The sequence below is a fragment of the Nomascus leucogenys genome, chromosome 17, assembly GCF_006542625.1.
Source record: "Nomascus leucogenys isolate Asia chromosome 17, Asia_NLE_v1, whole genome shotgun sequence".
In the NCBI taxonomy this organism is placed as follows: Eukaryota; Metazoa; Chordata; class Mammalia; order Primates; family Hylobatidae; genus Nomascus; species Nomascus leucogenys.
The window spans coordinates 39,389,385-39,402,278 of NC_044397.1; the positions used below are offsets into that span (position 1 = coordinate 39,389,385).

Below are 12,894 nucleotides of genomic sequence, written 5' to 3' on the forward strand. Positions count from 1 at the left end.
AGAGGTGTGCACACTCAGCAAGGAGCCCACTCTCAGGAGGACGGCACAGGCCTGAGGCCGAGTGAGCCCTGGAAGTGGGCTTGGTGGTTGGGGAAGGGAATTCCAGTATCTGGTATCCAGAGCATGGTCTAGAGGTAGGGATGTGGGCTGCAGGTGAACACATTCCTGGGCCCCATGGATTTCTGGCCTCAAGGGGAGGAGGAAGGGCCAGAATGGGTATGGGTGCATCTGAGTAAGGGTGAAGCTGAACCTGCTGCTGGTTGTCACTTCTTACACTTCTCAAGCCAAATGGCCTTACATGGGCCACACATGAGAGTGGGTCTTCCTCAGAGGGGACTGTTTCAGAGGAAAATGGTTACCCTTGACTGTCTTCTGCATTTTCTTAGGTCAGCCATCTTTCCTCTCTGTCTCTTTCTGTTTCTCTCTCTCTCTCTCTTGAGACAGGATCTTGCTGTCTCACCCAGGCTGGAGTGCAGTGGCGCAATCATAGCTCACTGCAGCCTCGAACTCCCGGGCTCAAGCGATCCTCCCACCTCAGCCTCCTGAGTAGCTGGGACCACAGGCATGCACCACCACCAATCTTGGGTAATTTTTTTTTTTGTAGCTATGGGGTACAAAGTGATTCTTCACTGGACAGCTATGTTGTCCAGGTGGGTCTCAGACTCCTGGCCTCATTGTTAAAGAACAAGCCAAACTTGGAGAAAGATCGATGCCCCAGAAGCCGGCAGCAGGGGCTTTTGGTTGGCAACCTCTCAAATACACTGTGGGTGGTGGAGGTTCCCTGAAGCAGAGCCCTGATCCCCATCCAGGCCAGCAAGTTGAAGGCAAATTAAATCATATGAAGGAAGCTAAGACACAGTTTCCTTTAAAGGTTTTTCATTTATTAGTCATTTCTGAAGCAGTTAATTCTCTTTTCTTATTAAAAAAAAAAGGTGTGTTTCATCCAGAGTTATATCAGAGTGATTAAAATGATTTTTCTACTGGGGATACAGCTCCCCGATCAGAAAAAAAAAATTCTCTCTTTTTTTCACTGAACCACAAAAATAAAACCAAAAGAGAATATCAACAATCAAAAATAATCCCCAAATATCCAGGACAAAAAATAAAATATTTATTGATCTATCACAGCGAGACACAAAAAGATGGGCGGGGCAGGAACGGGAACTGCTCTGAAGTTCAGTGGACCAAGGGAGGGATGGGGGGGTATACAGTACTGCATGTGGGGACACCCCGGGTGGGGAGGAGATGCCTGGCACCCCAGTCTGCACAGCCCCGCACACCCTGGGGGAGTGTAGGATGGGGGTGAAGGCAGGGCACAGGCTGCCATGACAGGTCAACCAGGTTGATGGTGGGTGCATCCAGCCAGCTAGTGGTGGCAGGCGGTCAACTGGGGACATGGATGGACAGACGGATGGACGAATGGACGGATGGGCAGATGGATTCTACAAGAGCAAGGTGGCTATTCCCAGTGTGGGGTGGTTTTCCAAACCAAAGGCGCCCCAGATGTGGGGAACAGCGATTGGCGGGGAGGAAACGGCCAAGTGGACCCAGGAGAAGAGGGATGCTATGCGCGAATCCAGCTTTGAGGCTTCAGGTGCTTGGGTACCAACTGGATGGCAGCCAAGGGTGGGTCCTGGTGGGCAGGGGGAGCTGGGACTGCCCAGGAAGTGTCTGCACCATCTTTAGAGGAGCCCAGGGAGGGGGTTCCCCGAGGGGCCACCCTTCCCTCCTCCCTCCCCCCAGGAAGATAAGAGCACCAGCGTGTAGCACCAAGTTCCCCTGGAGATGGAGGCTGTGTGGAGGGGGAGCTCCTAGGTGGGAAGGGATAGGGTGGGGGGCCAGGACCACACAGCCCTTGCCTCTGAAGTAGGGGGCCTCCTGGTCGGGGCACTTGGCCGCTCCCCTCTTGTTTCCTTGCCCTGTGGATCTGCAAGGCCGCCCGGCCTGCCTGTTCCCTCCTGGGGTGGGGAGTCGGAGGGGCATGGGATGGGGTTACAAAGGGTTTACATTCTCCACCAAGCAGTAGCACCAACGTTGATGAGGTCGTGAGTCAGGGGTCCTAGGAAGCTCATTTTCTCTTCCGGCCACAAGCTTTTCCCAGGCAGGCCCCACCTGGATGGGAGGAGGTGCACATCACTGTGAGTCCGGCCCCTGTCAGTTTCAGCTCTAATGCCCGCCTGCTCTGACCCACTTGAATGGAGGCTCCAAGAAGCCACGAGAAGCCAAGTCGCGGCCCCAGGCCAAACTCAGACCTGATCCATGCCATCAACTTCCACTGGACAGATGGGGTGGGAGAAGCCCCCAAGATATTACTTGGATGAAACCAACGCTCGCAGAAAAGGGGGCAGGTCATGGGGCCTGGCTGGGGAAGGACAGGGCCTGGTACTGGCTCCTGGCTCCACTGCTCCAAGAAGCCTTTCGGGGAAAGGCTAAGAGCAGCTCCATCAAGGAACATGGGATGAAGGGAGAGTCAGTGTCTGCAGGAGATGGCCCTCTCAGGGAGTGGGGTGGACCCATACATCTTAGAGGGCATCAGATAAGTAAATCAAGGCCCAGTAGAGGGAGAGAGGGTCTTATCCACATAGTGTCTGAGCTGGGACTCAAACCCAGGATTCCTACCCACTCCTGGGAATAGTCTGATGGGTGAACCCTGTTTCAAGGCATCAGTCTGTGTTAGGTAAGGCACCATTGTCTAGTAGCGCGGCCCGGAGTAGTTCCTACCCCTGCTTGAGCCTGATATGGCTCCTTACCGCCACCTGGTGGCAGTGAGCAGAGAGTAAGACAGGAACAGACACCTGCCTCTGAAATTGTTTTTGTTTGTTTGGTGTTTTTTTGAGACGCAATCGTCTTGCTCTGTCGTCACCCAGGCTGGAGGGCAGTGGTGCAGTCTCAGCTCGGCTAATTTTTGTACTTTTAATAGAGACGGGGTTTTGCCATGTTGGCCAGGCTGGTCTCAAACTCCTGACCTCAGGCGATCTACCCTCCTCGGCCTCCCAAAGCGCTGGGATTACAGGTGTGAGCCATCACACCTGGCCACGAAATGTGTTTTTAAAAAGCGAATGTTCCCTGTGTTTGTAAGAGGTCAGCAAGAAGGAGGGGATGCTCTATGTTCAGCTCGGGGTCCAGCCTCGTGTGACCTGAGGCTGTGGGGTCCACCCCTGGGTGCTGGCTCAGCCCTTCTAAGCAGGAGATGACACAGGAGAGGAGGGAGGAGGTGGCTGGCGCTCCAGGGCAGGGCCCAGGGGCAGGGAGCCTGGCATACCTGGGAAAATGGGAGACAATCCGAAGCCAGGTCTTGCTGCCACTCCTGCAGGAGAGATTTCAGGTTGGTGGGTTGGTAGGGGTGGAAACTGACTCCAGCCTCATCACTTTCTGCCTGCACTGGCTCACCCAAGACCCTCTGCCTGGGATCACCTCCTCTCCATCCCCCCCACTATATAATTTTTTATATTTTATTTTCTTTTTTTTTTTTTGAGATGGGGTCTTGCTCTGTCGCCCAGGCTGGAGTGCAGTGGTGCGAGCTTGGCTCACTGCAACCTCCGCTTCCCAGGCTCCAGTGATTCTTCAGCCTCAGCCTCCCGAGTAGCTAGGATTACAGGTGTCCACCACGTTTGGCTAATTTTTGCATTTTTTTTTTAGTAGAGATTGGGTTTCACCATGTTGACCAGACTGGTCTCGAACTCCTGACCTCAAGTGATCTGCCCACCTAGGCCTCCCAAAGTGCTGGGATTACAGGCGTGAGCCACCACGCCCAGCCAATCCCCCCCACTATAGCCAGAGTGGCTTTCTCAACACAACATGCCCCCACCTAGCAACCAGGCGTGGCACCTCATGGCCTCAACCCTGAGCTCAGCCTGGCACTGTCCCCAACCTTATAGCTTGCCCGTTTGCCCAGTACATCTGCGATCCTAAAGTGCCCTCGCCAGCCCCAGTCTCCTGTCCTTGTGTGGACATGGGCTCTGGGAGTCCCCACTGCTAGACAGACAGGCCCCCTCTAGATCGGGACAGAGCTGAGGACTACCTAGCAGAGCTGGCCGCCCCTACCTCCAAGTGGGAACTGCCCGGCAACCCCTAGGACACCTCCAAGGCCAGCAGCACCTGAGAAGAGGCAGGTGGGGTCAGGATAAGGCACCCCCATCTGGAAGAGGCCCTGATATCCCTGCTGGGTTCTGGGGTAAGGAATGTCCTAAACAAGATCTTCAGGGGTAGGGGGAGCCAGAGGGAGGCCTGAGCTGGGCTGGGGGAGGGTGGTGATGGGCATGGCAGTGGGTGCAGGCCACTGGCAGGAATGCATCAGAGGGGAACTCACCGTATTTAGCTGCTTTAGCGGCTGCAGCTGGAGATATACCTGGGGAGATGAGGCACATGACGGCTCAGGAATGCCACTGCCACCTGTCAGACCCTGTCTCCTGTCTCCTTTTTTTTTTTTTTTTTTTTTGAGGCGGAGTCTCACTCTTTCGCCTGGGCTGGAGTGCAGTGGCGTGATCCCGGCTCACTGCAACCTCCATCTCCTGGGTTCAAGCGGTTCTCCTGCCTCAGCCTCCTGAGCAGCTGAGATTACAGGCACCCACCACCACGCCTGGCTAATTTTTGTATTTTTAATAGAGACAGGTTTGACCATGTTGGCCAGGCTGGTCTCGAACTCCTGACCTCAGGTGATCCACCTGCCTCGGCCTCCCAAAGTGCTGACATTACAGGTGTGAGCCACTGTGCCTGTCTGAGCCCTGTCTTCTGACCCACTCACCCTTTACCGTCTGCCTATGGACTCATCCTCCCAGTGTCTATCCCCCCATCTCTCTTTCATCTATCCAGTGTCTTGCTCTGTTGCCCAGGCTGGAATGCAGTGGCTCGATCATAGCTCACTGCAGCCCTTAACTCCGGGGTTCAAGTGATCTTCCTGCCTCAGCCTCCCAAGTAGCTGAAACTACAGGCACACACCACGCCCAGCTAATTTTTAAATATTTCGTAGAGATGGTGGTGGTGGGGGTCTTGCTACGTTGTCCAAGCTGGTCTTGAACTCCTGGCCTCAAGCAATCCACCTACCTAAGCCTCCCAAAGTGTTGGGATTACAGGCATGAACCACCATGCCCGGCCCCAAAAGTCTTAATTGTTAAGCTCCTACTGTGTGTCCGGTCTTGTGGCACTCACAGGAAGAGCTATGCAGGCTGGTTTACAGGGAGAGACACAATGATAGCCCAAGAAAGGGGGAAACGGCCACACAAGGTCGGCCACGATGGTGGAGACTTAGGGAAAGCAATTTCTCTCCAAGCTTTGATTTCTTTCTTGGACAATTGGCATAACCATCATTCTCCTAATTTACTCCCACTGCAGTGGTCAGGTGGGTTGAAAGAGAGAAGAGAGGAGGAGGACTGGGACCCTGGCGGCAACGGATAGCCCCAGCTCCCGTTTGCCACATTTCTTGTTTTTATTTTGTTTTGGGATGAGGTCTTGCTCTGTTGCCCAGGCTGGAGTGCAGCGGTGTGATCTTGGCTCACTGCAACTTCTGCCTCCTGGGTTCAAGCGATTCTCCTGTCTCAGGCTCCTGAGTAGCTGGGATTACAGGCATGTGCCACCATGCCCAGCTAATTTATATATATATATATATATATATATATATATATATTTTTTTTTTTTTTTTTTGAGACGGAGTCTCGCTCTGTTGCCCAGGCTGGAGTGCAGTGACGCGATCTCAGCTCACTGCAAGCTCCGCCTCCCGGGTTCACGCCATTCTCCTGCCTCAGCCTCCCGAGTAGCTGGGACTACAGGTGCCCACCACCATGCCCGGCTAATTTTTTGTATTTTTTAGTAGAGACGGGGTTTCACTGTGTTAGCCAGGATGGTCTTGATCTCCTGACCTCGTGATCTGCCCGCCTCGGCCTCCCAAAGTACTGGGATCACAGGCGCGAGCCACCGCGCCCGGCCAATTTTTATATTTTTAGTAGAGACATTGCTGGAGTCGCTGGAGCCCATGTTAGCCAGGCTGGTCTCGAACTCCTGACCTCAGGTGATCCGCCCACCTCGGCCTCCCAAAGTGCTGGGATTACAGGAATGAGCCACCATGCCTGGCCTCTTTTCTTTTCTTTCTTTTTTTTTTTTAATATGACAGAGTCTCACTCTGCTGCCCAAGCTGGAAGGCAGTGGTACCATCTCAGCTCACTGCAGCCTCTGCCTCCTGGGCTCAAGCGATCCTCTGGCCTCAGCCTCCCAAGTAGCTGGAAATACAGGTGCCCACCACCACCCCTGGCTAATTTTTGTATTTTTGGTAGAGATGAGGTTTCACCATGTCACCCAGGCTGGTCTCAAACTCCTGACCTCAAGTGATCCGCCCACCTTGGCCTACTAGAATGCTGGGATTGCAGGCATGAGCCACCGCACCTGGCCAAGAGGACATCTTGAGCAAAGACGTGGCAGGGGTGGGAAAGAAAGTCTCTGTCTGTGTCTCCATCTCTGTCTCGCATACGCACACCCCACACACTCACTGATTTCAGAACAACTCTCACCTCCAAGGACCCCAACACCTGGGACTCCAAGCCCTCCGACTCCGAGTCCTCCGAGCCCAGCGGCTCCCCCTAGGCCTGTGGAGACAGCTGAGCATTAGACTCCGCTGGTCAGAAAGGTGGGACTGAAGCCTCAGCCTGTGGAGGGTGGAGGTGTCCTCTAGGGACCCAGGTGGAGCCTGAGCTCTCCCCCGGCCTTTAATGGCACAGTGGGGCCAGGAGGTGTCTGGGGCAGGGAGTCTGAGTCTACAGTGCCTGGTCAGAAGCTCCTCCCACACCCCGGGGGCCTGGGGGCCTGGGGGCCTGGCGGCATCTCCCACCTCCACCCAGTGCTCACCAAACTGGGCGGCTTTCGCAGCAGCTTTGGCTGCGGCAGCAGGGAGAGCGGGTACGGCTCCTGGGAACACAGACCGAGTTCAGGGAGGGACTCTGTACTGGTTAGATTCCCTCCCCACCCCGCCCCTCCTGGGCTTTCAACTCACCCACCACACCGCCTGGGATGCCTACTCCACCGAGGGCCCCGACCCCTCCAAGGACCCCAGGCCCTACTGCTCCTGCGGGGAGAGGAGGGAAAATGAGTGTTCCATTTCTGAACGATGGGTCTCCCTGCCCCAGGGACACAAGGCAAGCAGACAGGTGGCAGGCGCCATGTGACACAGTGGAGGAGCAGTGGACAGGAAGTCCAGTCCTTGTTTTGTTTCATTTTGAGATGGGGTTTTGCTTTGTCACCCTGGCTGGAGTGCAGTGGTACAATCATAGTTCACTGCAGCCTCCAACTCCTGGGCTCATGCGATCCTCCTGCCTTAGCCTCCTGAAGGTGTGAGCCACTGTGCCTGGCCTTAAAAGTTCTTTTGTAGGCCGGTGCGGTGGCTCACGCCTGTAATCCCAGCACTTTGGGAGGCTGAGGCTAGTGGATCACCTGAGGTCAGGAGTTTGAGACCAGCCTGGCCAACACGGTGAAACTCTGTCTCTACTAAAAATACAAAAATTAGCCAGGCGTGGTGGCGGGCGCCTGTAATCTCAGCTACTTGGAAGGCTGAGGCAGGAGAATCACTTGAACCCGGGAGATGGAGGCTGCAGTGAGCCAAGATCGTACCACTGCATTCCAGCCTGGGCAACAGAGCAAGACTCTGTCAAAACAAACACACAAACAACGGCAATAGTACCTACAGCAGGCACTTAACATTCTGAGTGCTTCACACTTAGCAGTCCATTTTTTGTGCATTGCAGCAGGAAAGGTAGGCACTATTGTCATTCCCATTTTGCAGATGAGAACGCTGAGGCAGAGCAGAGGTTAAGCAGTGTGCTCAGGGCTTCAGGGACGGGAAGTGGCTAGGGAGCCTGCGCCCTTCGCGGCTCCACCACGTGACGTCACTCTGTTTCCCAGGCAATGTCTGTTGACTCAGGCCTGCCAAGCAGTCAGCAGTGAGCAGGGGAGGAGGCCAGGGCCGCTGGGGGTCGGCGCTGAGGAAGCCAGGATTTTTCCGAGGTCAAAACTGGCCCCAAGTGGACCTGCCCAGCTGGTTGGTGGATCCCTGCGGGAGTCTTCCACCTCCCCCCAACTCTGCTCACAGGAGGCCAGGAATGCAGGGGCTACAGACAGCGTGGGTCTGGCCAGGCAGGGCTGCCAGAGCGCCAAGTGCAGAGGCTGTGGGACTGCCACGTCCTCTGGGCTGGCTTGTGGCGGGAGCAGTCCTGCTGGCAGGACAGGAAGGCGGGCGGGCGGGGGCTGGGGGTGCCCAGATGAGGAATACCAGCTCCTCTGCTCGGGCCAGAGAGCTGGGGTGGAGGCAGAGACTGCCCAAACTCCTCATACCCACAGCAGGCCCAGTCCCTTCCTGGACGCAGGGACCATGAAACTGTCAGGGTCAGAGCAAGCTTAGGGACGGTGGAATTGCCTCCTGGGGGGCAACTGGGATTTCAAGGGTGTTTTTGGTGGTCACAGGGGTTGAAGTCACCATAAGCATTTAGTGGGCAGGGGCCAGGTTTTTAAACTGTCATAAATGTGTCCTAGAAACTGCCTTTTTCTTTTTCTTTTTTTTTTTTTTTTTTTTTTTTTTTTTTTTTTGAGACACAGTCTCGCTCTGTCGTCCAGGCTGGAGTGCAGTGGCGTGATCTCGGCTCACTGCAGCCTCCATCTCCTGGGTTCAAGCGATTCTCCTGCCTCAGCCTCCTGAGTAGCTGGGATTACAGGCGCCCACCACCATGGCTGGCTAATTTTTGTGTTTTTAGTAGAGATGGGGTTTCACCATATTGGTCAGGCTGGTCTGGAACTCCTGACCTCAGGTGATCTGCCCCCCTCGGCCTCCCAAGGTGCTGGAATTACAGGCGTGAGCCACCGCGCCTGGCCGAAACTGCCTTTTTCTGTTGTGACCACCCCAGTCCTGTGCTGTCAGGGATGGTGTGGTGGCAAGGGAGCCACAAGTGGTTGTGGGGTGCACTCACCATATTTGGCTGCTTTAGCGGCAGCCAGGGCTCCAGGTACTGGGGAGAAAGAAAAGTTGGGGGGTGGTCAGGAGCAGAGCTCTGTGCCTGGGAGTTCTGCCGCCTCCTCTAGGGAGCCCTCCCTGACTTCCTTGGCCTCTATTGCTTCCTCAAAGCCCTGAAGCTGTACAGGCACAGAGCTTTGGGGCTGAACAGTGCCTCCGCCTTCCGTCTGCCCCCTCCTTCTCTCCCCAGGCCTAGCATGGCCTGCCTGAGGCTGGGCACAGAGCAGGGCTCAGTAACCAGCCGGTGAAGAATTGGAGTTCCTAGTGGTCCTCTGGCCACAGAGCACTGCTGAAGAGGAGCCAGGCTGATCTACCTGCTCCTTCCCTGGGTGGAGGGCAGGGTTTTTCTCAGTCTGGAGCCCTGCCACCCCTCTACTGAGGAGGCAGATACTCTACAATTGGGCAGCCTGGGGTCCCTTGGCCTGGTCTGCCCTCCTCCCCAGATGCTTAGGAGAACCTAACAAGGATTTTACTGTGCACCCCTGGGTGGTGAGGGGGTGCTGGGGAGGGTGCTGGGAGGAGGAGGGATCCCCTTCCCTGAGCTCAGGGGACAGGCTCCGCCTAACCCCCTCATCTGCACCTGCCCCGAAGCCAGGAACACCAGCACCAACTCCAAGTCCAGGGACGCCAACGCCAACTCCAAGTCCAGGGATGCCAGCACCAAGCCCAGCTGCAGCTCCTGCAGACAGAGGGCAGTGGTGGCGACAGCAGGCAGGGAGCATGCCCCTAAGGAGGTGTCGTGCCCAGGGAGCTGAGCCTAGTCCCAAAGGAAGGGGCCCAGATCCAAGCAGCAGCCTCCTCCCTGGCCGTTGCCCCTAACCAGCTCTGGGATCTTTGGGGAGAGGAGAGAAAGGTGGGCGAGGCACTCACGGAGCTGGGCTTTGGCAGCCGCCTTGGCAGCAGATTTTGCTGCAGCTGGGGGAGGGAGAGAGAGGGGATTAGAGATGGAGGCAGGGCCCATGGAGGCTTCAGGGGCCCCTCAGGCTCATTGAGTCATGAAACTTACCAGGGCCAATGCCAACGCCAGGAGCCACACCAACTCCAGGAGCCACACCAACTCCAGGAGCCACACCAACTCCAGGAGCCACGCCGACACCAGGAGCCACGCCGACACCAGGAGCCACGCCGACACCAGGAGCCACGCCAACACCGGGAACTAACCCTGCAAGATTGAGAAGAGCTGATCATTAACCAAGGCCCGATCAAAGAGGACAGAAGCTTATGGAAAGAGGGCTGGAGCCTCGGCCCTGGCATAGATTTGCTGTGTGATCCTGGATCAGTTACTTTCCCTTGCTGGGCCTCAGCTTCCTCATCCCTAATATGAAGTGTGTGCAGGCTCAGGAGTTCATAACTTTGTTTTTTTGGAGACAGAGTCTCACTCTATCGCCCAGACTGGAGTGCAATGGCGTGATCTCGGCTCACTGCAACCACCACCTCCCGAGCTCAAGCGAGTCTCCTGCCTCAGCCTCCTGAGTAGCTGGGACTACAGGTGTGCACCACCATGCCTGGCTAATCTTTTGTATTTTTAGTAGAGACAGGGTTTCACCATGTTGGCCAGGCTGGTCTTGAATACCTGACCTCGGGTGATCCACCCGACTCGGCCTCCCAAAGTTCTGGGATTATAGTTGTGAGCTGCTGCATCTGGCCAGGAGTTCTTAACCTTTTCAGTGACAAGGACCCCTTGGAGATTTGAGGCTGATGGAGGCAGATTCACATTATATAAGGGGCTTCGTAAGACAGAAAGGCTTTGGGTTCAAATCTCAGCTCAGCCACCGCTTAGCTGTGCAACTGTAGGCAAGTTACTTAAGCTCCGGGAACCTCAGTTTCCACATCTGTAAAATGGGAAAAATAAAATCAACTCTATAAGATTGTTTGTAGGCCAGGCATGTTGGCTCATGCCTGTCATCCCAGCACTTTGAGAGGCCAGCGTGGGAGGATCGCATACAAATTTTTTTTTTTTTTTTTAAACTGGGCATGGTGGCATGTGCCTGTAGCCCCAGCTACTAGGGATACTAAAGGGGAAGAATCGCTTAAGCCAGGAGTTTGAGGCCTGCAGTGAGCTATGGTGGCATCACTGCACTCCAGCCTGGGCGACAATGTGAGACCCTGTCTCAAATAAACAAATAATAAAGAGTGCTGTGTGAAAATTTGGGGCTCAGCAGACCTGCAGTTGAAATGCCCTCTGGCCTATTCAGTCCTAGAGATTCTGATCTGGACCTTTCAGCCCACAGGTCCCTAGGGCCAAGGCCTACAGACCCCATGCCCAGGGCTTGACATAACAGTTGAGCTCTACAATTGGTGCTGCCACAATTTGCCATGTTCAGAAAAGTGTGGGCACCTGGGGCTGTCAGGGTGGCCCTCAAATGTAGCAAGAGATGGAGAACAAGAAGTACTGCAGGCCAGGTGTGGTGGCTCACGCCTGTAATCCCAGGACTTTGGGAGGCAGAGGCGGGAGGATCGCTTTAGCCCAGGAGTTTGAGACCAGCCTGAGCAACACAGTGAGATCGCTGTCACTACAAAAAAATTAAAAAATTAGCCAGGCATGGTGGTGGTCACCTGTGGTCTCAGCTACTTGGGAGGCAGAGGCAGGTAGATTGCTTGAGCCTGGGAGGTTGAGGCTGCAGTGGGCTATGATTGTGGCACTGTACCCCATCCTGGGTGACAGAACTAGACCCTATCTCAAGAAAAAGGAAGGAGAAGGAGAAGAAAGAAGAAGGAGGAAAAGGAGGAGAAGAAAGAAGAAGGAGAAGAGAAGAAGGAGGAGAAAGAAGAAGGAGCAGATGAAGAAGAAGAAGAAGAGGAAGAAGAAGGAGGGGAAGGAAGAAGAGAGAAGGAGAAAAAGAGGAAGAAGAAGAAAGAAGAAGGAGAAGAAAGGAGAAGCAGGAGGAGGAGAAGAAGGAGGAGGAGAAGAAGAAGGAGGAGGAGGGAGGAGAAGAAGGAGGAGGAAGAAGGAGGAGGAGGGAGGAGAAGGAAAAGAAGCAGGAGGAGAAGAAGAAAGAAGAAGAGGAAGGAGAAGAAGAATGAGAAGGAGGAGGAGGGAGAAGGAGAAGGAGGAGGAGAAGAAAGAAGAAGAAAGAAGAAGAAGGAAGAGGAGCACAAGAAGAAGGAGAAGGAGAAAGAGAAGGAGAAGGAGAAGGAGAAGGAGAAGGAGGAGAACTGGAGTCCCTCAAGGGGAGCTGGAGCTCAGCATGAGGTCAGGTCCCCAATAGCCTGGGAGGCACCAGGGGCTTTAGGAACAGGGAGGCTCACACTGCTCACCCTGCTTCCCTAATCAGAAACGTCACCCACACTCCTAGAGGTCATTCATAAGTGGGCCAAAAGGTCTAAGGAGAGCCCACCCCAGAATGTGGGGTGGAAAGGAACAGGGAGCTGGGCAGTCAGACCCCAGAGCAGGGCACAGGAGAAAGCAGTTCTCCGTGAGCCGATGGCGGGGGTGAAGGGGACTTACCAAACTGGGCGGCTTTGGCGGCTGCTTTAGCAGCTGCAGCTGCTGGGGCCCCCACTCCTGGAGGTGTGAAGAGAAGGGGTGAGGGAGTGGTCTTTCGCACCCCTCCCTGCTTCCCATCTCTAGGCTCAGTCTTCCCGTTTGTAAAATGGTGCAGTCGACCTTGGTCAACTCCAGGGACCCTTCCATGAGACAAACCAAACCCATCTCTGGGCTGGAGACACAGCTCACCTGGCACTCCTCCTATGCCCGGCACACCTGGGACTACACCTGGGGCACCTGGCACCAGCCCACCCAGCACTCCTGCTCCTGCAGCACCTGGGGGAGTGGAGAACTTTCAGCCTCGCCCCTCCCAGTGCTCACTTTTTGGGGGAGCAAGGGTGGGTGGGAGAATCGGGGGAAGAAGAGAATGGCTTCCTGGCACCTTCAATTCTTTTTATTTTTATTTTTTTATTTTTAGAGT

At 55.1% G+C, this 12,894-nt stretch overlaps 1 protein-coding gene across 1 annotated transcript in view; it reads right to left on the bottom strand.

Moving 5' to 3' along the window:
• Positions 1–1,089: 1,089 nt before the first annotated feature.
• The window catches only part of ELN (elastin), a 40,591-nt gene continuing 28,786 nt past the window's right edge, over positions 1,090–12,894 (bottom strand). Inside the window, exons 21-33 of the mRNA XM_030796806.1 lie at positions 12,663–12,749; positions 12,435–12,491; positions 9,993–10,148; positions 9,857–9,901; positions 9,567–9,665; positions 8,943–8,981; positions 6,980–7,051; positions 6,835–6,894; positions 6,501–6,575; positions 4,310–4,348; positions 4,045–4,098; positions 3,263–3,307; positions 1,090–2,112 (exon numbers count right to left, since the gene is read on the bottom strand). Coding sequence (XP_030652666.1) covers positions 2,069–2,112; positions 3,263–3,307; positions 4,045–4,098; positions 4,310–4,348; positions 6,501–6,575; positions 6,835–6,894; positions 6,980–7,051; positions 8,943–8,981; positions 9,567–9,665; positions 9,857–9,901; positions 9,993–10,148; positions 12,435–12,491; positions 12,663–12,749 — 872 coding nt within the window. The 3' untranslated portion in view covers positions 1,090–2,068. The remainder of the gene's footprint in view (positions 2,113–3,262; positions 3,308–4,044; positions 4,099–4,309; positions 4,349–6,500; positions 6,576–6,834; positions 6,895–6,979; positions 7,052–8,942; positions 8,982–9,566; positions 9,666–9,856; positions 9,902–9,992; positions 10,149–12,434; positions 12,492–12,662; positions 12,750–12,894) is intronic.